The sequence below is a fragment of the Haliotis rufescens genome, unplaced genomic scaffold (genome assembly GCF_023055435.1).
Source record: "Haliotis rufescens isolate VD_foot unplaced genomic scaffold, xgHalRufe1.0.p SCAF_26, whole genome shotgun sequence".
Lineage (NCBI taxonomy): Eukaryota > Metazoa > Mollusca > Gastropoda > Lepetellida > Haliotidae > Haliotis > Haliotis rufescens.
In genome coordinates, this window is record NW_025963957.1 from 4,149,147 (window position 1) to 4,175,407 (window position 26,261).

Here is a 26,261-nt window from a genome sequence, read left to right on the forward strand (position 1 = left end):
TACTTATCCCAATTACGGGGACCGATGCTCATGATGTCAATCACTGGTCTATTCTGGTCCTGCGTGTTTAAACACGTTTTGTTTTTTGTGAAGACTTCTACATGCATTTATTGGTAGATAGTGAGCGTTGATGCATATATTGGTCAGATAGTACGTGTTAATGCATATATTGACATATAGTGAGCGTTGGTGCATATAGTGGTCAGGCAATGCGTGTGTGTACATATTTGTATTGGTTAGTTAGTGAAGTAAATATATCGGAACTAAACTTTAGAAAGGAGTTATGTTTATCCTTGTATAAACATTTGTCACTGCTTCATTATATAAACATGCATGGCCATAAGGCACTGTCGACGAAACAGGGCATGTTTACCCATCGAGAACACTTTGTCCTTAGAATGACTCATATGGGATTTAGTTTGAATTTGTCGCATTCAGTTTCGTTACACTCGGTTTCAGATTTTGTGAAATAGAAAATAACATAACTCGACTCCGGGGTTACTAAAACAATGGATAGGCGATCGGCTCTACATTATATCTCTCATAAAGCGTCGATAAACCCTTTTGGAAAAGGAGGGCTACGGTTTGCTATTTGTCAATTTTCGTTTCGTATTCGTGTATCTTGAAAATATATCACAACTTGAGTAATTCAAGCGCAACCCACCATCACCACCACCATTTAGAACATTAGCAGATGAAAAATAAGGTGTCTGGTTATCAGATCTTCTTCAATCTAAAAGTGTACTTCAGGACTAATAATCTTGTCAACTGTTAAACATAAAAAGTTGGAGATAGCAGACACACGCGGCAAGTTTTAATAACTTGAATCAAACCCAGCCTACCTCTATAACGCCTGGTGATATATTTTATGTCCGCGTCTTTGCTTGGTCAGAGTTGCGTCCCTTGGCACGCCAGAAACCAATGATTCTGGCTTCGAATCCGGGTTTTCGCACCGATTGTGTTTCTAGGTTTGTCAACACCATACCCGTACTCGTGGGTTTCACCGAAGTGATAAACGTCTGAGACCTGCATCACTTCGGAACTTTTCTCCCCAATTAAGCTGACACGCCGTGATATAACTGGAATATTGTTAAAAGTACTCCCTCACCCACTCACTTTGCTTGACAGGGCTTAATATTTCAATATGTGGCATGCTTTGCTGACTATAGCCTTCCCTTCTCTCAACGCACCCTCTCAGTGTTTTCTCTGAACAGTTTTCTCATTTAGTTATTCTGTCCATAAAAATGTGAAGTGACCTTTAGAGGAATGTGTCTGGTACAGAAAGGTTATGGCCATATTTAACATGTATGACTGCTTAACGTTCTTTTCGAAATCAAGTGACATGGTGTGATTTAAGACAACTTACAAAGTATATATAGGCATAGAGGTATAGAGGTGGGCACAAGAGTTTAAGCCTGACAAGCAGAGCCTTGAAGACGACCTCTGTCCTTTGAGGCCTGCCACATCTAAAATGATTCAGACAATCTAGGGTATGACTGACTATTGCTAGTTCAGTAGGCATTTCCGTAGGCACCATCACAAACACATGCAAAGTCAAGTCAATTGCAGCAGAGTCTAAAGGCCAATTCACAGTGCAGAGTTAATTGGAGACTCTTAAGGGGTAGAAACCTCTGATCGATCATTTGAAATCCTAAATTTGCAAAGATTTTGTTTCTAGCTTCATCAGAACCATAGTGGTAAATGTTTCAGATGTGCAACACTTCTGACTTTCCTCCCACATCATACTGACACCCATGACATAACTGAAATACTGTTCAAACTAGTGTTCAACCAATCAACAGTGTTGACATCCTCATTCCCACGAAGATTCTGTTTTACAAGGTCAATAATAAAAAAACAAAAAATGTCATTTTAATCTAAATTTATTTCATTGAAAGGATGGTGTAGACAGGAAAACACACAAGAGTCATATTGTGCCCATCACAACATCTATAGACATACCGTATTCGGCGTAATAAGCGCCCCGCTCTAATAAGCGCCCACGGCGATATTTGCTAATATATTGGCAAGTGAACAATCCCAATTAGCATCCCTTCCGATTGGTCAATGTACACGACTTATTTATTCGTGTATAATACGCACTCGTGTGTTATATGCACCCTTAATTTTGGGCAAGTCAATTCTGGAAAAATATATCTGTCATATATAAACAGTTCAGACCGTCAACATAAACCACGAAATTTATCTTTCAACTGTTTTTTTTCCATCAAAATAATATTCTAATAAGAGCCCCCTATTTCTAATTTTGAGAGCGCCTGGGCGCTTATTACCTCGAATACGGTATTATGGTGACATGACCAAGCCAAGCCATGTGTTGTAGCCAGGAGAAATAAAATCACTAAGTCTGTTAAAACATTTGAGTTAAAAACAAAAGAAATTCCGCTGTACTTTACTTATTATGTTTTTATTCCTGAGATTTTTTTAGCTGGAAAGAACACCTTGGGCACACAAATGAGTCAATTTAGTTCGAATGATTCAGGTTTAATTCCCAAGTCTTCAAGATCACAGAAATAAATGCAAGAAAATATTGTACACCTAAGAAATATTTGCACTACGTCCTACATAAGAACATTATAACTTGAGAGAAAATCCTCCTCTGTAATTCACAATCAATTTCATGCTACAAAATAAGGTTGTGAGTTGTATAGTTGACAGATTTTGGTTCCATGGGTCAATAATTTAGTGATTTCTAAAGAATGCTCATAAATATAAAAGGAAAAAAAAGGGCATGAAAGAAACCACTCTTAGGGTGCTTGTCCAAGCTTTTTTCATCATTTAAATTCTCAGCAGGAAGAAGACAAACACTTAATATATTTTCTTTGTGAAACTCTGGTCAATCTATAAACTAAACAATCAACAAGCACCTGCCTAAGTAATACTGCAGATAAGTAAAAAAAGGGTGTTGGATTTGAGAAGACCACATACTCTAGTTCTACAACACGACACATATACTATTGTCACATGATGTGTACATTGATGTCACATGACTCATACATTGATTTCACATGATCACAATGCAAGACAAATTCACATTTGTGACAACATGATTAAAAGAAAACGGTTCAGGTCTGACACATTATGTAGATTTTTTTAGCTGGAAAGAACACCTTGGGCACACAAATGAGTCAATTTAGTTCGAATGATTCAGGTTTAATTCCCAAGTCTTCAAGATCACAGAAATAAATGCAAGAAAATATTGTACACCTAAGAAATATTTGCACTACGTCCTACATAAGAACATTATAACTTGAGAGAAAATCCTCCTCTGTAATTCACAATCAATTTCATGCTACAAAATAAGGTTGTGAGTTGTATAGTTGACAGATTTTGGTTCCATGGGTCAATAATTTAGTGATTTCTAAAGAATGCTCATAAATATAAAAGGAAAAAAAAGGGCATGAAAGAAACCACTCTTAGGGTGCTTGTCCAAGCTTTTTTCATCATTTAAATTCTCAGCAGGAAGAAGACAAACACTTAATATATTTTCTTTGTGAAACTCTGGTCAATCTATAAACTAAACAATCAACAAGCACCTGCCTAAGTTATACTGCAGATAAGTAAAAAAAGGGTGTTGGATTTGAGAAGACCACATACTCTAGTTCTACAACACGACACATATACTATTGTCACATGATGTGTACATTGATGTCACATGACTCATACATTGATTTCACATGATCACAATGCAAGACAAATTCACATTTGTGACAACATGATTAAAAGAAAACGGTTCAGGTCTGACACATTATGTATAATATATCCTGTTTCAACACTACGCAAAACCAATGAATAATCTCATACAAATTACTTGTTTTGATTGATGACTTAATCTACTGATCCAATCTGTGTACATGTCCAATAACCTAAGATGAAAAGTCATACAAATATAATGGCCCTTACATCAGACTGATTTTCCCACCCCTGCATCGTTGTTATGACATGAACGGTTGTCAGGTGACATGTAAGTTGTCACATGACATGTACACTGTTGTCACATGTCATATAAGTTGTCACATGACATGTACACTGTTGTCACATGTCATATAAGTTGTCACATGACATGTACACTGTTGTCATGTGACATGTACACTGTTGATACAGATATTTGAGATATAGCAAATTTGAGTGACAATGATAACAAATTAAATGTGGAACAGATGTTGAAATTGTTAACAAACAAAACATATATACTTTCTTAACAAAGGCAATCAAATTAGTAAGAAATCTTATTCACCCATATTTACAAAACTGGATAAAAAGTTTAATATCAACAAAACACACCCGAATTGTATACATGTTCAGTCTAAAGCCAGGCTAAATGAAGTTCTTGTTTAATGAATTATTTTATTCAATATTCAAAGCAGCAAGAGGCAAATTAAAAAAATGTTATTTACATTGATTTGTTGTTAATTTCATATAAGAATATTGAGAAAAAACGTTTCGATCAAAATGCAACCAAACATATTTGAACAAATATATAGTTTCAATCAAACATATTTCATTTATTTATTCATTTTAATACTTATTATTCATGGTAGGCTTGTTGGGCAAAAAACAAAAGAAAATAAATCAGTCTGGCATACATAATAATCAGAACTAAATAATAATGTCCTTGCTGTAACTGCAAATTTTACATTCTCAGCAAATAGCAGGTAAGTGAGTAGCAGCTGTTCTACATACACACAGGAAATGTCCTGTTCTACATACACACAGGACATGTCCTGTTCTACATACACACAGGAAATGTCCTGTTCTACATACACACAGGACATGTGCTGTTCTACATACACACAGGACATTTCCTGTTCTACATACACACAGGAAATGTCCTGTTCTACATACACACAGGAAATGTCCTGTTCTACATACACACAGGACATTTCCTGTTCTACATACACACAGGAAATGTCCTGTTCCCGGGGAAAGCATGCCCACTAGCCTATATCAAAGCCTAGTTTCTACCCTTGCCACATCAAGACCACTTTAATTGGCTCGACCATGGCGCCACCTCGCGTAGATCACGAGTTGTGCCCCTTGTAATGAAAACGCGCTATCCAATCAGATCGCTGATCTCTTATAGCTTCACAAAGATGGCGACTACCATAGGCGATGACCTAGTAGGTCATATAACGAAAGCATTCACGATTTCATCCCTGACAAAAAAAACACAGGCAATTGTTGGGGGGTGGTTCTGTGATGAAAAAGACGTGTCAACAAAGACAGGCATCGGTAAATCACTTCTATATGAAGGTGTACCAGTCGTGGATGTTGATTTTGTGAAACGTTCTCTGATTGGACTATTGATATGTGCGATAGTCCTTTCATATTTAGCGCAGGAAAGTGGGCTTGGTGTGGCAAGGGTGGAAACAGGACTCGAGAAGATGAGGAAATATGTACACACAAATGTCCCTCCATCACTGCATGGAAGGTAGGATTCCTGATCTACAGCACTGGAAACTACACATGCCGGGAGAAGCACATCCTGGTCTCACTCAGAGGCAAGTTCAGGGAACCACAATGCACCAGTGTTGAGGCAAGAACTATTTCCTGTGGGATATCATCTGTCATACATTCGTTGTGGTATGTTTGTAAATCAGGCTGAACTTGGGTGGAGAATGAATGTGACATGAATTATGCAGGAATATACATACTGCCGTTAGCACCATCTTGCCCCAAAAAATCTTTCAAGATTTCATGAAATCTAGACTAGATCTAGTCTCTCTACAGACAGCCAGCCTCCAGGACTAGATCTGGTCTATCCATCAGTGGCCTGACTAGTGCATCAGTGGCCTGACTCAAAGACTAGATCTAGTCTCTCTTCAACCAGCCAGCATCCAAGACTAGATCTAGTCAGTCCATGTGGGGCTTGTCCCAAGGACTAGATCTCACTAATGGAAGCCGGTTTTCAACACCAGGTCTGTCTGTACTGCATGTGAAACTGGGACGCCCATGTGCTGGAGGAGACCAGGTACTTCAAAATATGTCGATCATTAACTGATAAGGATTAGGTGGAGTGAAATACATGTGTGATTTCGATTAATTAGCTGACCTAATATATACATATTACCAAATACTTAAATACTACTTGTTACACAAGCACTCATCTCATTTTCTAAATAAGACACTTTAAAAAAATCATTTTTCTACTATCCATATCAGTTTGAAATCCATGTAATCGAAACCATCACATATATTTCTAAACCATAGAAAAGTATTGTGACTAAGGCAATTCTAATGGAGCTGTGAAGTGATGCCTGTTGTTCGGACACATGATTCAGCCGTCCATCATCTTGGCCTCCTCGGGCGGGACTTCCCCATTGGCTTGATTCGCCCAGTCATCTGCATCCTTCATCTCAACATTGTCGTCCAGCGGTGCATGGCGGTCCTCGGACAGCTCATGGCGGGACAGATGTGCGATGACTCCAGCACCAAAACTGTCACCCAACACGTTCACAGATGTCCTGATTCTGTCCCTGCAAACAGATAATAATAATAATGATGATAATGATAATAGTGAGTGAGTATGGTTTTACGTCGCTTTTAGCAATATTCCAGCTATATCACGGCGGTGGACACCAGAAATAGGCTTCATGATAATGATAATCATAATGATGATGATAATAATAATGATGATAACAACAACAACAACATACATATTTGTCATGTATCAAGTCCACACCCAAAAGCATGCTCATAGGGCTCCATTATCACCCAAGCCAATGGATTCCTGTGCTCTCAGCTCCTTGGGGAGTATACAACCCAATCTGTCTGTGAGGCACTAGAAGGTTAACTGTCACAATTCCATTTCATCCTACCGGGTACCCATTCACAGAGGTATATTTCGAACAAAAGTCACTTGCCTCAGGGGACATGAGACATCACACGTGTGTGCTAAATGTGCTTCAGCGTGGCAGGACCAAAGCCCTAGAAACTCTCAGGAGTCAAGTTGCAAAATGCAGTCTCCCATCTAACTACTCCCTGCAACCAATGTCGCTTAACTTGACCTGAGCATGACCTGTGTGCTGTACACAGGACCATGTACCCCCACAATGATGATATTATCAGTATTATCCTGGGGCAAATGTCCCTCACCCACAGGAATTAACACACTTCAAGACAAACAGAGCAGTAGTGACAGTGAGTGAATATTGTCTAATACCACGGTCAACAATATTCCACTGGAATCACAAAGCCTACATCAGAAGATTTTAAAGGTGTTGTTAAAGAAGTAGCTCAATGTTACTTAGGCCAGAACCAGTATCCAAGACTAGATCTACTCTCTCCAGAGACGGCCAGTATCCAAGACTAGATACAGTTTCTCTACATGGGACCCAGCCTCCAAGACTAGATCTAGTCAATCAGTGGCCTGATTCAAGGATGGGATCTCCATCAGTGGCCTGACTACAAATCGGTACTGAGTAGGACCAGGTACCTCCAGGACTACCTGGACCCCAGTGGTTAGTCATGTGAGATATTGTTTTATGACAAAAAGTAACCACAACTCCCTTTGTTACACTAAAAGTCACTAATAATCGCATTCCTTCTGATTTTTTACTTTTATAGTTTTGAATAAAGAAAAAGCTTCAGTCAACTTCAGTGTCTGTCTGACCAGATCGTTACATGGTGTATTTCTCAGTAAAACAATTCCCAATCGGACATTTTGTACCCAAGTCTTGATACCTACAGCAGTACCCGGGTAGTACATTTGCCTCGTCCCTGGCCTATATGGTAGCATATTGATGGAAATGGCTTGAGAGTGCCTTACATTCTGCTTGTTAATGGTTATAGAGCATCAATTACATTTGGTCCTTTCAGTCAAAAATCGAAGTTGAAGAAAATTTCAGATTATTTAGTTTCAGTTTGTTAAATTAACATAACGACTTTTGTGACTGAAAATTTGGTTCATATTTGAGATCCAGATAAATCAAAAGTCCAGAATCAAGAGTCAACATCCTGAGAAGCATGCTTGCAAACTGAACATCATTTCTATAATGCACCGGGGCACGGGTGGCCCAGTCGTCTTAGGTGCTGCAATTCGCTGTGCAGAGTTGCGTCCCTTGGTCATGCTAGAAACCTATGAATGTGGGTTCTAATCCCGGTTTACCCTGATCTTGTGTCTAGGTTTGTCAGCACCATACCCGTGTTTGTGGGTTTCACCAAAGAGGTAAATGTCTGAGACATTGTCTATGATGGTGGGTTCCAATCTCAGTTCGCCCCGATTATGTTTCTAGGTTGGCAGCACCGTACCCGTGCTTGTGAGTTTCACCGTAGTGGTAAATGTCTTAGACCTGCATCACTTCAGGCTTTCCTCCCAAATTAAGCTGACACCGTGATATAACTGGAATTCTGTTAAAAGCGGCGTTAACTCACTCACTCACTTCAATAATGCACAGTTTCACTAACAACATGTTTATTTTTCCTACTGATAATAACAATACTTACAAGAACCAATCAACAGCCAGAATAATACTGACATCGTCAGCAGGAAGCCCAACAGATGTCAACACCATCACCATGGTAACCAGACCAGCACTAGGGATGGCGGCAGCGCCAATACTGGCACATGTTGCTGTCAGACTGAAACAAAATACATCTGTGTCACATACAAAAAAGTGTTAAATATCAGGCTGTATGAGACCCGTGAGGATCCTGGTTAGAATTGGTCTTCAGCAACCCATGCTTGTCGTAAGAGGCGACTAACGGAATCGGGTGGTCAGTCTCGCCGACTTGGTTGATGCATGTCATCCTATCCCATCATGATGTCAATCATTGGATTTATGCAGACTGCGTGAGTGGAGGAAGCTCCCTGCAGGGCAGAACATGCTTCTTGCAAACACTTGGTGGCCTCATTCATTTTCAGTGACCCATTCCTTTAATTTTCACAACTATTTTTGCCTCTTACTCCCAATAGAATCTGTTTCGTTGAATAATGGAGACAGTTATTCTCCAGCATCATACCAAAACATTTTAATAGGTGGTACTTGTTGCTACCTTGGCATAAATGGGATAAAAATGTAGTGGTCGGCTCAGAGTCAGTATACTGTGTCTGAGTGGGGTATCCATGTTAAACTGCAGCATGGTATCTCAGGGGGCAAAAAACAAGGACTGGTCAGCTCAGAGTCAGCATACAGTGTCTGAGTGGGGTATCCATGTTAAACTGCAGCATGGTATCTCAGTGGGCAAAAACAAGGACTGGTCAGCTCAGAGTCAGCATACTGTGTCTGAGTGGGGTATCCATATTAAACTGCGGCATCGTATCTCAGTGGGCAAAAACAAGGACTGGTCAGCTCAGAGTCAGCATACTGTGTCTGAGTGGGTTATCCATGTTAAACTGCAGCATGGTATCTCAGTGGGCAAAAACAAGGACTGGTCGGCTCGGAGTCAGTATACTGTGTCTGAGTGGGGTATTCATGTTAAACTGCAGCATGGTATCTCAGTTGGCAAAAACAAGGACTGGTCGGCTCGGAGTCAGCATACTGTGTCTGAGTGGGGTATCCATGTTAAACTGCGGCATGGTATCTCAGTGGGCTAAAACAAGGACTGGTCGGCTCGGAGTCAGTATACTGTGTCTGAGTGGGGTATTCATGTTAAACTGCAGCATGGTATCTCAGTGGGCAAAAACAAGGACTGGTCGGCTCAGAGTCAGCATACTGTGTCTGAGTGGGGTATCCATGTTAAACTGCAGCATGGTATCTCAGTGGGCTGGCACAATAAGACCAGCATTAGTCCAGGCTTGTACATAAAACGTTTTGAGCGAGTTGTTGATATGAATTTATGGAAACACAAATAAAAGCTTATAATGAGTATGGTTACAAATATTCTCAAAAGATGTCGTAATACCTCACCCACATCTGGCATGGTATGAAAGTGTGTTCCACGGATACCTCATGAGCCAACAAGACGTGGGCACCCGTAAAGAAAATGAAGCGCTTCCACTAGATATAAGACCTTACACTGCCCATTGATGCAAATGATATGACGTCGCAGTCGTATAAAGAAACACGCCTAATTTCATTACCTGATAGTGATGATCTTGCCAAAGTTGAGGTCAATGCCATTCATCTGTGCAATGAAGATCGGTGCCACAGCTTCGTACAGCGCCGTGCCATCCATGTTGATGGTGGAGCCGATAGGCAGGACAAATCTCGTCACACGTCGGTCAATGTTCAAATTTTCTTCCAGACATCGGAATGTCACAGGCAGTGTTGCAGAGCTGACAAAGGTAATAAGATGACAGTATGAGTTACTACCGAGGGTCCCTGTCGTTTGTCAATGCTATCACAGAGATCAGACTGAACATGTCATCTTCTACTGGTGACAAGGACCAGTAAACATGAACCTCAGGTACAGAAGCTCACCTTCATCGGGCAATATATTATATTATAATTGTTGGTTTGCAGCTGTTTCAATGAAAGATATTTGTCCATATGTTAAAAAAAATAAAAAATAAATTTCCTTATTTTGGTGTGTGCTGCGAAAGGTTATCTGAATACTTTACTAAGTGTGTTAAGTTTGTGTTGTTGTTGAACCTAGTTTATCCTATTTTCTGAAAGTCTAACCTTTTGACCCCTTTTCTCTTCCAGTTTAATCTACTGCTTGCATAAACACTTAAGTTTGTCTTCAGCAGAATAGGAAATACAAATACGAATTTAGATACTCTTTTCCGCTTTTCTATATTTATGGGTATGATCCAAGGCTCTTTATGGTGTTGTGGGTTCCTAACCTTTTGACCCCTTTTCTCTACCAGTTTAATCTACTGCTTGCATAAACACTTAAGTTTGTCTTCAGCAGAATAGGAAATACAAATACGAATTTAGATACTCTTTTCCGCTTTTCTATATTTATGGGTATGATCTAAGGCTCTTTATGGTGTTGTGGGTTACTAATTATATTTAGAAGCATTTTATAAATTGGGTGCACTTTTTGAGAACATGATGAAGGTGATTATGGAGCCCTGAAAAAGGAGACATTGTTATATGTAAGTAAGGCCAAAAAAATACTAGTATGGCTTCTTAGGCACCGCCCGCATCATCATAAAGTCTGCTGCACGTTTCGTTTTTTATTTCCATTTTCAAAATTCTTCAAAAAAATCCTACTACTTAAAAACAATGTGATCCAATATAGAACACATTTTCTTCCCTTTACATGCACACTGCTATAATGTGCATCGTGTGTTATGGTCATGCTAGCAATAGGATTTTGTATGCTTGTTTATGTAGGGAGGCCCTTTCCCAGGTTGATGGTACACAACTGTTTATTTGGTTACTTACTACTTTGAACAAACAAAAACCACTGCGCGCTCGCACTATATTTTCAAAAGTCATTGCCTGGGAACCAATTCTTTTATTTTTTTCAAGCCAAATATTGGTGGCAGTAGAAACTGTTGAACATATATTTGTAGTGGTTGTTGGTGATAACAAATGACCGAAACGCTGATAACATGTCGAGTGCCACAGCGGCCATATTTAACAGGAAGTGATTTGAATTAACTGCCATTGGTTGTTGTAATACCTCTAAATGACCAATAAGAACTGAGTAATTTCCAATTTCACGGTAAAATTGGGAATAAACAGTAGAAGAGCTAATGACATGCACATAAATAAAAAGTTGATATTTAATTAAACTGTGCCATCTGTCAGTGGCAGTGCATAATTAAACAGATTGTTTTCATAAAATCTTCTTGGGTAACATTTCTCATATTGACTCTGTAAACCAAGTATCCCACAATGCTTATCAGGCCAGTTTATATTCAGATATCAAACATCTGATCCCTTCAATATGACCATATGGCAAAAGCAGATATTCATATTATTCATTAATCATTCATTAGTATTCATTAGTCTATGAACTATATCTCCATATAATCACTTCAACTCTGAGAGTGCCTGATATTGACTGTTATCAGCCAGATAATCATACTGGTGAAGAGAAAGTAGGGTTCCTTGTATGTTAGCGTTGATGGCATGGTTCAATAATGCTTAAAGTACCTTCCCTGATCCTGACCTGCACTCTTAGTAATCATATATTTAACAACAATACCTTGTTACAATATTTATCACATGAGGAGCGTGGGTGGCCCAGTCGTTTAAGGCACAGCAATTCGTCCATTGGGTATGCCAGAAACCTATGATTGTGGGTTTGAATCCCGGTTTACCCTGATCTTGTGTCTAGGTTTGTCAGCACCATACCCATTTTCTGGGTTTCACCGAAGTGGTAAATGTCTGAGACCTGTCATCACTTCAGGCTTTTCTCCGACATTAAGCTGACATGCTGTGATATAACTGGAATACTGTTAAAAGCAGCATTAAACCCAAATCTCTCACTCACAAACTCACCATCGTATGAAACCACAACAAACCAGACAAACACAGGGAAATGATGCATGTATGTGAACATGCTTAATGTACAGTATGATTCACAAAATATATTTGGGCATTAAGAAAATCAGACATGAAAATGGGTATTTTCAATCTCATGATTACACAAATGATACAATGATAACACTATTGCATTAGGTCAAAATTCATTTTTGTTTTGGTTTACTAATGCCATGTGACAAATTCCTGTATGGTGTAAAAAATGCAAACTAGACATTTCCGGTTTTTTTTAAAATCTTGTAAAATTCTGTTCTCATAATGCAGTTTCTAAAATTACTGAAAAAGAACATTCAAACAAGGAGCCTTGAAGTATTTGGGCCAAGATTGCCCTGGGGACATATTCTGACCAGATATATCTGGTGCCTTACCTTGAGGCTGTACCCAGAGCAGTGACCCAAGCCTGGAGGATGCCGATGAAGAGCTTTAGAGGATTCTTCCTGGTGATGACAAAGTAGATGGCGGGGAGAACAATGACAGCGTGGATGATGAGGCCGGACAACACTGTCAGCATGTACATGCCAAGCTGCTCTCCAACCTTAGCAGGGTCCTCCAAGGACAGGATCTTCCCAATGATCAGGAAGAATATACCAATAGGGGAGTACCTGGAACATATATGTTCTTAGTTGCAAATGGATCACGTTATTAATGCAGATGGACCATGTTGGCATACAGGTGTCATGGCTGAATCTAGAGCAGGTAAGGAGAGCAAGAAGATAACGGTTGGTAATGGATCACATTAGATGGACCATGTTGGCATACAGATGTCCTGGCTGAATCTAGAGCAGGTAAGGAGGGCAGGAAGATAAAGGTTGGTAATGGATCACATTAGATGGACCATGTTGGCATACAGATGTCCTGGCTGAATCTAGAGCAGGTAAGGAGGGCAGGAAGATAAAGGTTGGTAATGGATCACATTAGATGGACCATGTTGGCATACAGATGTCATGGGTGAATCTAGAGCAGGTAAGGAGGGCAAGAAGATAACGGTTGGTAATGGATCACGTTATTAATGCAGATGGACCATGTTGGCATACGGGTGTCCTGGATGAATCTAGAGCAGGTAAGGAGAGCAAGAAGATAAAGGTTGGAAATGGATCACATTAGATGGACCATGTTGGCATACGGGTGTCCTGGGTGAATCTAGAGCAGGTAAGGAGGGCAAGAAGATAACGGTTGGTAATGGATCACATTAGATGGACCATGTTGGCATACAGATGTCCTGGGTGAATCTAGAGCAGGTAAGGAGAGCAAGAAGATAAAGGTTGGTAATGGATCACATTAGATGGACCATGTTGGCATACAGGTGTCATGGCTGAATCTAGAGCAGGTAAGGGGAGCAAGAAGATAACGGTTGGTAATGGATCACATTAGATGGACCATGTTGGCATACAGGTGTCCTTGCTGACTCTAGAGCAGGTAAGGGGAGCAAGAAGATAAAGGTTGGTAATGGATCACATTAGATGGACCATGTTGGCATACGGGTGTCATGGATGAATCTAGAGCAGGTAAGGAGAGCAAGAAGATAAAGGTTGGTAATGGATCACATTAGATGGACCATGTTGGCATACAGGTGTCCTGGATGAATCTAGAGCAGGTAAGGAGAGCAAGAAGATAACGGTTGGTAATGGATCACATCAGATGGACCATGTTGGCATACGTCTGTCCTGGCTGAATCTAGAGCAGGTAAGGAGAGCAAGAAGATAAAGGTTGGTAATGGATCACATTAGATGGACCATGTTGGCATACAGGTGTCCTTGCTGAATCTAGAGCAGGTAAGGAGAGCAAGAAGATAACGGTTGGTAATGGATCACATTAGATGGACCATGTTGGCATACGGGTGTCCTGGGTGAATCTGGAGCAGGTAAGGAGAGCAAGAAGATAAAGGTTGGTAATGGATCACATTAGATGGACCATGTTGGCATACGTCTGTCCTGGCTGAATCTAGAGCAGGTAAGGAGGGCAAGACGATAACGGTTGGTAATGGATCACATTAGATGGACCATGTTGGCATACGTCTGTCCTGGCTGAATCTAGAGCAGGTAAGGAGAGCAAGAAGATAACGGTTGGTAATGGATCACATTAGATGGACCATGTTGGCATACGTCTGTCCTGGCTGAATCTAGAGCAGGTAAGGAGGGCAAGAAGATAAAGGTTGGTAATGGATCACATTAGATGGACCATGTTGGCATACAGGTGTCATGGCTGAATCTAGAGCAGGTAAGGAGAGCAAGAAGATAAAGGTTGGTAATGGATCACATTAGATGGACCATGTTGGCATACAGGTGTCCTGGCTGAATCTAGAGCAGGTAAGGAGGGCAAGAAGATAAAGGTTGGTAATGGATCACATTAGATGGACCATGTTGGCATACGTCTGTCCTGGCTGAATCTAGAGCAGGTAAGGAGAGCAAGAAGATAACGGTTGGTAATGGATCACATTAGATGGACCATGTTGGCATACAGGTGTCCTGGCTGAATCTAGAGGAGGTAAGGGGAGCAAGAAGATAACGGTTGGTAATGGATCACATTAGATGGACCATGTTGGCATACGGGTGTCCTGGCTGAATCTAGAGCAGGTAAGGAGGGCAGGAAGATAACGGTTGGTAATGGATCACATTAGATGGACCATGTTGGCATACAGGTGTCCTTGCTGAATGTAGAGCAGGTAAGGAGAGCAAGAAGATAACGGTTGGTAATGGATCACATTAGATGGACCATGTTGGCATACGGGTGTCCTGGGTGAATCTAGAGCAGGTAAGGAGAGCAAGAAGATAAAGGTTGGTAATGGATCACATTAGATGGACCATGTTGGCATACGGGTGTCCTGGATGAATCTAGAGCAGGTAAGGAGGGCAAGAAGATAACGGTAGCTATGGATTTCATACTAACAATGACTGACAGATGATGACAAATCTATAGAAACTAGAGCCCCAACCACAAGATATTCTCGTCTGTATTCCCCACAGAAGCACCACACTGAAGTACCCACCACATGACCATCCCGACGATCCTCATGATGATCTCATTCAGGATGAAGAAGAAGTCCACCATCAGTTTGGCCTTCTCTGCCATGTTGCTCATGATGATGCCGAACGCTGTACAGAACATGATCAAACCTGAAACACAAGCAGTGAGTGAGTGAGTGAGTGAGTGAGTGAGTGAGTGAGTGAGTGAGTGAGTGAGTGAGTGAGTGAGTGAGTGAGTGAGTGAGTGAGTGAGTGAGTATTGTTCTAGTCCGTCTCAGCAATATTCCCTCAAGAGTCCACACATTGCACCATGTAGGGAATCGAACGAGGTCTAACACCTCCTCTGCCCAATGTGGTTTTCAGAACTTAGGATCTGTAATGCTAAAGATTCTTTTGATTCTCATTTGGAAACTTCAAGAATATGAACTTTTTCTTGATAATGATATTTGTAATAATGTATCAGGGCAACGAGGGGTGGCTGAAAAGTTATGAGCTTAACCGTGATGGACTGGGTTCAAGGAGTTGGTTGCTGATGATGTTTCAAAATAATCCCCTCCTGCCCGATGAGCTCACAACATCACCTACCTAAAACATTTATTCCATTAGAGTAGGGAAAAGTTCGAATCCATTTTTCTTCCTTCATCAGGATGTAAGTAGTGTTGGCCCCGGTGGAGTTATCTGTCACTGTTGTCATGACAGTTGTCGTGGTGATAGTTTCGTTTAACAGACCAGTCAGATTGGAGTCAACCTCCTCTTCTGGAGCTTTGACGTATATCGTTCTTGTGTGTTGGAACCCTGCCTGGAGAATATTGTCTGGAAATATATTCCTGAAACACAAAGCAACAATGTTGCAGCAACAGCCATGGCATTCCATTTCATACTTAAACAATTGTTTAAAGACCTTCCTTACTTCATGTACATAATTCTTATTAGTTTATAATCAACATACAGCTGAAAACTCAGAAAATGAACTTATTAATAGACATGGATATATTTTCTTAAACTACATGAAGGATCATGTTGTTATGAAGATGATCTGATTTTATGTAGAGTAATTTAAAAAGATATTTTGTTCAAATGATGATTGGTGAAATATATCTTTAAGAAGATAAATAAGATCAACACAAACAAAACAGTTTTATGAAACATGGCTGATTAATGGATACATCAAAATTAACACAACATTAACAACTATGTACAGACAAATTTGTTCAAACCATCTTACCCTATGCTTTTCTACATATTTTATATATTTATTGATGATTATTCAATAAAAAGTATATGACTAACAAAAACTCAACATTATTTAAATTTACAAATGCATATTATTATATTAATTCTACATGAGACTATTTAGGCCATAAAGATTAATTATCAGGTTTGGTCCCACCTAAGGACCAAATATCCCACCTCAAACCTTATTATCCCAAAGACAAGAGAAATTGTGCCATGTAACATAAGTAAATGTAGAATGCAAAACATGTGACCCCAACTTTAAGGTGAAAACATGGTGCCTGTGGTGTCATGGGTCAGTTTTAAGACATTTACATTTTATACAAGCTCTTTTCATTATTTATCTTTTGAAACCTTAACAATAAAGTTAATGATTTATGCGAATAAGATTTGTTGAAAAGCTAAATGCCTTGAACCTTTCATAAAAATACATACAGAGAAATAAAATGCCTCACCTCAGATTCTTTAAAATGATTAGATAAAATGTAATAATGAATTTGTTGTGACCGAAGCACAAACTCATTACAATGAGATTACTAAAGGTATTGACAATCACCTCACCAGCTAGTGAGTGAGTGAGTGAGAGAGTTTGGTTTAATCCTGTTTTGAACAGGATTTCAGTTACATCACGGCTTAAACCTTGATGTGTCCAGAAAGCCCAATTTGTGTAGGCCTCAGATATTTACCACTTTACCTATTTAAGGTACTGACAAACCTATAACATAATTAGGACGAATCAGGTATTTGAACCCACGATCATAGTTTCCTGGCATGCCAAGGGGACACAACTCTGCACTGCAAATTGCTGCATTTGTTTTACTGGGCCCCTGCACCACCTCACCTCTCCAGGAATTATATACTACTGCCTAACACAGCTAGCTGCTCGAAATGTAATACATCGAGGTAGTATATGACATTTGACTTACTGGGATCTTTTGAATGAACAGAATAATGGATGACAGACACAGGTAAATAAGAGACAAAATCTAATGTACTTTTTGTCTTGACTAACTTATTCATATTTGTTATTTTCACTATTTCATATATTTTTGTCTTTTGACAAGAAATATTAGTAATGACTATAGATCTAGTATTTTTACCTCAAGCAATGCACTGTCTGACACATGTCACACATGACCCCGTGACATTGTAACCAATAACAACCTACACAGGTCAAAGTGACACAGTGAGTCCATTATGTACACTTGACATGGAGGAGACAACACTCACAACAACTTGATATGCACGATAAACATCGGAATTTCCAAGCTTTGTAAAATACGACTGACATTGGACTAGATAAAGGTGTGCAGCACTTCTGGCTTCAGCTGAATCAAGTTTGTGTGTCTAGCATTTTCTTTTACAATTTTTCTGATCGTATATTCAGTGTTAGACAATCAAACGTACCCTTAATGATTAAATGTTTCTTGCCCTAATGTTTGCAGAAGTACCTCTAGATTGGCTTGTCTTATTCTTTAGTGTAATTGTGAATATACACCTTTCAGTGTCGGCAAATAAGCATATAAGTTATCGATACTATGAAAATGATTTTCAAGAATGTTTTTAAGAAATGATGACCAAAACAGACACTAAACCAAGATTATCTTCAGTTCTAAGCAAGTCATGAGTGTGGAGCTGGGACCTGTTCAACGCAGAAATCACAGGGCTACGATTATCGTAAGTCCATGTAAATGTATGGGAGCGGCGACTGTCTAAGCGATCGCTTTGTTAAACAGGGCCCTTGGGCTTGCTGTGAATAAAGAAGTTCACAATGTTGGTTGGGATTTTTCACTCTAATAGCACACCTGCTCATGATTACTGAACTGCCAATTTCAAGCATCAGTTACCACAGTAATAACAGCAGCAGAGCTTATTTAGAGATGTGTTTCTATCCCTAGTATCTTGTCTCCATGCTCCCCTGCATCGAAGCAATAAGCAGCTTTTGTGATCAGAATTAAATCATAATCAGATTTAATAAGGACATGTCTGTACTGTATAGATTATTAACGTCCTGTGCTCCATCGTGTAAACATAATATACTACTCAAAATATGATAAGAATATTTCTGTACATAAAGAAATTGAAATTTCCTATCGAAAATTGTGTAGAATGAAACAGGAATAAACAAAATATGCATTGTGATCACCAAACACTTGCTAAAACAATTTAATTCCAAATATATGACTAATAGTATATAATAATATAATGGCTAATAATCTGTACTTCCCAAAGGTATATATATTTTCACAGAGAACAGATGCTTAATTGACAGAAGGGATATATATGCTGGTACACTCTTACAACTCTTTCATAAGTGACCTTTACATGTTTTGACTCATTTATTTGATGTCAAGCTCCTACCAATCTTGTTGTATGGCAGTGAAGTCTGGGGGGTTCATCCTTCACCTGATATTAATACATTCCATGACAATTTCTGTAAACAGCTTTTACATTTAAGACGGAGTACACCTAATATTGTTGCAAGGGGGGAGATAGGTCGTTATTCACTTGAAGTAAACCAATACATGAAAATTATTAAATATTGGACTAGATTGTTATTTCAAACTGATAATCCTATTTTGAAAAATGTCTATGATTATCAAGTGTCCTTGGCGGATAAAGGTATTGAATGTTGGGCTTTTCACGTAAAACAATTATTATCATCATATGGTTTTGGTTCTGTCTGGTGTAATCAAGATGTTCCAAATGTAAATAAGTTTATTGTTTGTTTTAAGCAAAGATGTATAGATATAGATCAGCAAACTTGGTTAAGTAAATTAAAAACATTTTCCAAACTTACAATGTATTCACAAATTAAACCATGCATTGTATTAGAAAGATATTTAACATCAATACCTGTTAAGAGTATATCAATTTGCTCTTAGTTCTTTCTGTTGTTCTAGCCATAACCTAATGCTTGAAGAAGGAAGAAAAATTGGTCTTTCTAGAGATGAACGCTTATGTCCATTTTGTGTAGTCCGTGTGATTGAAACTGAGTATCATTTCTGCATTGAATGTCAATTTTATTCAGATCTGAGAAATAGTCTTATACCTAAGTACTACCATTCACAACCTTCATTTGATAAATTTTGGCGCCTGCTATTGTTGTAATCCACTGTATCCATATTGTATAATGGGCCGGTGGCCTCTTTACTGAAATAAACTCACTCACTCACTCTTACAACAGAATTGCATAATCTTTAATAATTAATCCGTTATAAAAATACCATAAAAATACATTATCCTCTGTGGTAATAAATAAAACTTCAAGAACTTTACCATAATACAAAGATTATTTTAATTTTTTTCAAACAAACAAACAATCCCAGAGTGTGACTTTTTGGCCTTTCCAAGGAAAGCAATACTATATATATATATATATATATATATATATATATACCATACATCACAAGGTTGAGAGCATACTAACGGTCACAGAACAGAACAGCTTTCTAATTCAGAACAGTTGGTGATTTGTCATGGAATGTCAAGGTCACAGGCCCTGCTTGGTCGGATTTACGGCTTCAAGAAGTTTGGCTCCTCGGAGTTGCACAAGTTGGTTTCTGAGTAGCAGAGCTCCAGAAAACTTTTTATACAATTGAGTTTTTACTCGATGGTTTCTATTTCAATTGGGTTACTACATTTTTCATTGGGTAACCAATATTTTTTCAATCATCTTTTCATCACTCTATTGGGTTTTTCCCAAAATGAGCTAATATTTTGAGATTTCCAAAGAGATAAAATAATGTTTTAGATGTATATAAGGGTTTTAACAATAGGCTTGACTCGGGAAGTAAATTAACTCGTAATTGTGTATCAGAAATTAGCTTCATTGTACACATGTTGAAAAAGGTTCATTGGGTATTTATGCATGCTATTTTTAAACATTTGTGTTTTTCATTTAAAGCATGTGTTTCTGTACGCAAGTTAATTGAAAGTGATTGGGTTTTGAATAGTTTTGGGGGGTATTTTACGCAAATACGCAGCTTATCTGTAGATCTGGAGTGGTTACCCATAAGTCAGGAAAGGGTGGCCATTTTCAAACTTGTTCTTTTCCCCGACTCAGTCTAACTACTTTGGCCCCATAAATCCACAATTTTTGTTTTTCATGACTTTCCCTCCTCCATACAGTCAATTAGATCTAAAGATTACGTAATACAAGAAAAGGAATTGGTCTGGCTTTATATGCCATGAAGAATGTCACCTGTGAAATATTCTAAAGTTGCAGTATTCTTAGATACTTTCTTATTACCTGCAAGTACTTAATTTTAGTTGGTAGCTGGAAATGTTTGAACTGTTAGCCCTGTTGGTTTGTTTTTTCTTCCTGTGTCTACCATTTGATTAACACTAATGTCTGTTCTCGAACTATCTCAAAATGTAAGTTTTATGCATATTAGTATTCACATGTCAAACAACATAAACATAATGAAATACAAATAACAAATAACACAACTGTTACTGACGCAAGGCCGTCACTTGGCATGGGAATGTGCTACTAGAGTTATTCCCCTTGATATCCTTGGACTGCAAGGTCATGATCATATTAATCATGTAAAGACCAATACAAGCTCTGTGCTGCAGACAGAACTTTCAGATTGGTCACCCAAATTCTGCCTACAAATAGAAAAGCATGTCAAAACAAACATTATACTAAAAACCCTGATATTACAATACATTCAACTTCTCATGAATTCTTCACCAATTCCTGAAAGAAAATATTGACATTAATTTGTGCTCAGTCAACTAATGGACCAACAGTGTAACACTCACAGAAGTATTTTCACTGATGCCGTCTTATTCCCTGATATGACACAAAAGACTATTACGTACATGTCCACTATCCATTCAAAAGAAAGACAAAAACGCCCTGAAAATATTTAATCATTTATGACATCAGAAGATATGTAAGTACCTTTCTCCTTTACCTGATGAAGTAAACCATATACAGTCCTACAATAACCCTAGATCATGTAATACACCTTATACAGTCCTACAATAACCCTAGATCATGTAATACAACATATACAGTCCTACGATAACCCTAGATTATGTAATACACCATATACACAGTCCTACGATATCCCTAGATCATGTAACACACCATATACAGTCCTACAATAACCCTAGATCATGTAATGTAATACACCATACACAGTCCTACAATAACCCTAGATCATGTAATACACCTTATACAGTCCTACAATAACCCTAGATCATGTAATACACCATATATACAGCCCTACGATAACCCTAGATCATGTAATGTAATACACCATACACAGTCCTACGATAACCCTAGATCATGTAATGTAATACACCATACACACAGCCCTACGATAACCCTAGATCATGTTATGTAATAAACCATACACAGTCCTACAATAACCCTAGATCATGTAATACACCATATATACAGCCCTACCATAACCCTAGATCATGTAATGTAATACACCATACACAGTCCTACAATAACCCTAGATCATGAAATACACCATATACAGTCCTACAATAACCCTAGATCATGTAATACACCATATATACAGCCCTACAATAACCCTAGATCATGAAATACACCATATATACAGCCCTACGATAACCCTAGATCATGTAATGTAATACACCATACAAAGTCCTACAATAACCCTATACAGCCCTACGATAACCCTAGATCATGTAATGTAATACACCATACACAGTCCTACAATAACCCTAGATCATGTATTGTAACACACCATATACAGTCCTACAATAACCCTAGATCATGTATTGTAACACACCATATACACAGTCCTACAATAACTCTAGATCATGTATTGTAACACACCATATACAGTCCTACAATAACCCTAGATCATGTATTGTAACACCATATACACAGTCCTACAATAACCCTAGATCATGTAATACACCATATATACAGCCCTATGATAACCCTAGATCATGTAGTGTAACACACCATATACAGTCCTACAATAACCCTAGATCATGTATTGTAACACACCATATACACAGTCCTACAATAACCCTAGATCATGTAATGTAATACACCATATACACAGTCCTACAATAACCCTAGATCATGTAATACACCATATATACAGCCCTATGATAACCCTAGATCATGTAATGTAATACACCATACACAGTCCTACAATAACCCTAGATCATGTATTGTAACACACCATATACATATGAGGATGATTAACTCAGTACATATACATAAGTAAGTGGAGAGAATTCAGTACACCTATGAGTAAGTATACCTTTAAGTAAGTATACCTACAAGTGAGTATATCTGTATACTGCAAGCTGTCAAGTGACTCAACACAGCCAACTCTTGGCAATTGACAATGTAAAGTATGTACTACATCGTATCTAATGGTTAACAGTGTTTCGGACGTCCAATTGGTTCTAAACATTTGGGCTGGAAGTGTAAAAACTGCATATGCTAATAAAACATGCACCAAAATATTTTCATAGGTTCAAGACTTGGCAATGACTGTTCATAAACAATCCTGAGTAATATTGGCAAGCTGATTACTTGCAGCCAGTGAGTTGTGACTGATTTTTTAATCCCAGCAGTTTTTGCCCAGTTAAACCGAAATCATTGTCATTGGGTGGTGATTCAATCAGGACCATATCATGTCTCCTCAATCACATGGCTTCATTTAGCGGTGTCTATTCACCCAGCAGTGTCTGGTTTCCAGGTAGGGTGAGATAATAATGTACATCCAAAACCTTCAAGCACCTTGCATGGTCCCCAGGGAGCTGAGAATGCAATATGAATGCACACTGGCTTGTTTACCAAGGGAATACAATATCATGCATTGTGAGCATGCCTCTGCATGGGGTCTTGTGTAATATAAGTAGACATTTTTTAATCTGGATATTTGGAATTAATACTTAAAAGTTGCCTGAAATGGATCGATCAGAGACAAGTATTTTCCCCTAACATGCCTAAGCATCCCTTCGGCGAGTAGGACAGTGATTTGTGAGGATTGATATACTCAACTAGTTTTCATGAAAAGATATTTTTATCTTACTCATCTGAAGTGTGGTCTAATTGAATAGTGTTATCATTATATAATTATTGTGTAATCATGAGATTGAAAATACCCATTTTCATGTCTGAGTTCTGAATGCCCAAATATATTTTGTGAATCATACTGTACATTAAGCATGTCTGAGTTCCGAATGCCCAAATATATTTTGTGTATCATACTGTACATTAAGCATGTCTGAGTTCTGAATGCCCAAATATATTTTGTGAATCATACTGTACATTAAGCATGTCTGAGTTCTGAATGCCCAAATATATTTTGTGAATCATACTGTACATTAAGCATGTCTGAGTTCTGAATGCCCAAATATATTTTGTGTATCATACTGTACATTAAGCATGTCTGAGTTCTGAATGCCCAAATATATTTTGTGAATCATACTGTACATTAAGCATGTCTGAGTTCTGAATGCCCAAATATATTTTGTGAATCATACTGTACATTAAGCATGTCTGAGTTCTGAATGCCCAAATATATTTTGTGTATCATACTGTACATTAAGCATGTCTGAGTTCTGAATGCCCAAATATATTTTGTGTATCATACTGTACATTAAGCATGTCTGAGTTCTGAATGCCCAAATATATTTTGTGAATCATACTGTACATTAAGCATGTCTGAGTTCTGAATGCCCAAATATATTTTGTGTATCATACTGTACATTAAGCATGTCTGAGTTCTGAATGCCCAAATATATTTTGTGAATCATACTGTACATTAAGCATGTTCACATACATGCATCATTTCCCTGTGTTTGTTGTGGTTTCATACAATGGTGAGTGAGTGTGTGAGTGAGTGATTTGGGTTTAATGCCACTCTTAACAGTCACATCACAGCATGTGAGCTTAACGTGGGAGGAAAGCCCGAAGTGATGTAAGTTTCGGACATTTACCACTTAGGTGAAACCCACGAGCATTGGTATGGTGCTGACAAACCTAGAAAGATAATCAGGGCAAATCAGGGCAGTGAAAATTTAGGGCATAATTAAACTCAACGTAGTCACCATACTTAAATGTGGGGCTGAAATGGCTGGCCTTATTCTCATTTCAAATGCCCATACAAAAAGTAGAACGAAATAAAGTCTAGAGTCAACTGTACAATCAGTTTAAGTATACTAACAATAAGAACATAGTGATACAGGTATAACAGGAAAATACCAATTCATTCCAAAGACTCTACGACATAAGTCCACACTCCCTCTAGAGGGATGTTAATGAGGAACTCCTTCAGCAAGGGTTGTCTGTTATGTGGATCACAGAATGCAAACAAATCATGAGGCTCACCGACATAATTGAATGATAGATAACACTTGGTGCAGCCAAGGTTGGGAGGCATCATAGCTGAGATAGACATACTGTCTTAATTAGCCCCCTCACAGCCTCTTCAAAGTCAGAGTCCTTTATAGGTATCAGACTAGGATTGTTCCAGTTGGCTGTCCTTGACAATCTGATTCAAATCATTCCCACACCATTTGCTTGTAATGAATGTTATATTTGGGATAAGACTTTCTTAGTGAAGTACAGATTCTCCCATCGGGGATCCAAACCCACACTGCCAGAGTGAGGCACCTAATCACCAGCACACCAAGTCAGCGATCTAACCCACTCAGCTACCTAGTCTTCCACAAATTGAAAGTCTGACAACTGGTAGTCTAGATCATGTACTCTGTGTATCCCTCTGGCAAGCGTAAATTGACATGGCTCCCATGACTCAATCCAAAAAAGTAGTGAGTGAGTGAGTGAGTGAGTTTGGTTTTACGCCGCTTTTAGCAATATTCCAGCAATATCACGGCGGGGGATACCAGAAATGGGCTTCACACATTGTACCCATGTCGGGAATCGAACCCGGGTCTTTAGTGTGACAAGCGAACACTTTAACCACAAGGCCACCCGATCGCCTCCCAAAAAGTAGAAAGTGTTATCCCAAATATAACACTTTCTAAACGGCATTGTGTGTTCACCACCTTGTCTGAATGTTTACTCTGTAATGGTGACAAAAAGTGGGGTCATTTTCAAACAGAAGCCAAGGTAACAAAGACTTTTCCATTTGAGTTTAGTTTGGCTCAATACAGCTTTGTTCTGATATTATTAGACCATCTAGGAAGCTAAAAATAAACCTATTCCAGATAAAATTAAAAAATTTAAAAAATATTTAAAAATAGGAAAGTGGAACCCTCAGTTACTTTGTAGTTGTTTTTTCCCGTACATCAGTGAATTAACCTCCATTTGCTGCATCATCCTTTGAACCCGAGATCAACCATCACATCATACAAACATAATGGAGGCAGAGTATGTGGCTCAGTGCATCACATCCTGGAATGCTGAAACATGTCCACAATGTGCCAAGGCAGAGGCACAATCCCCTGACTCTGTGAACCATGTCCCTGCACACAGGGCAATACACAGTAGCATCTGTACACCATTTCCTGAGAGTTGACCCCAGCACTAGTGCCCTTTACTGGGAGATGAGACCATGCATACACTGTAGAACAGACACTGATGAGGCCAGTGCCTACAGTGACAGGCCACACTGTTGTCTTGTATAGTTCACAACCATAGGAATCTGTTTCTTCACATAATCGAGGCTGATTATTCTGACTTTAAAAT

General features: G+C 38.7%; 1 protein-coding gene across 3 annotated transcripts in view; it reads right to left on the reverse strand.

Annotated features, from left to right (window-relative positions):
- Positions 1–1,867: 1,867 nt before the first annotated feature.
- Positions 1,868–26,261, reverse strand: part of LOC124147337 (excitatory amino acid transporter 2-like) — a 94,897-nt gene continuing 70,503 nt past the window's right edge. For all 3 annotated transcript variants that reach the window (XM_046518016.2, XM_048402455.1, XM_046518017.2), the window contains 6 exons: positions 15,947–16,188; positions 15,385–15,511; positions 12,767–13,000; positions 10,040–10,234; positions 8,464–8,598; positions 1,868–6,494 (listed from right to left, as the gene is read on the reverse strand). In XM_046518016.2, the coding sequence (XP_046373972.1) occupies positions 6,296–6,494; positions 8,464–8,598; positions 10,040–10,234; positions 12,767–13,000; positions 15,385–15,511; positions 15,947–16,188 (1,132 nt within the window). In that variant the 3' untranslated portion in view covers positions 1,868–6,295. The remainder of the gene's footprint in view (positions 6,495–8,463; positions 8,599–10,039; positions 10,235–12,766; positions 13,001–15,384; positions 15,512–15,946; positions 16,189–26,261) is intronic.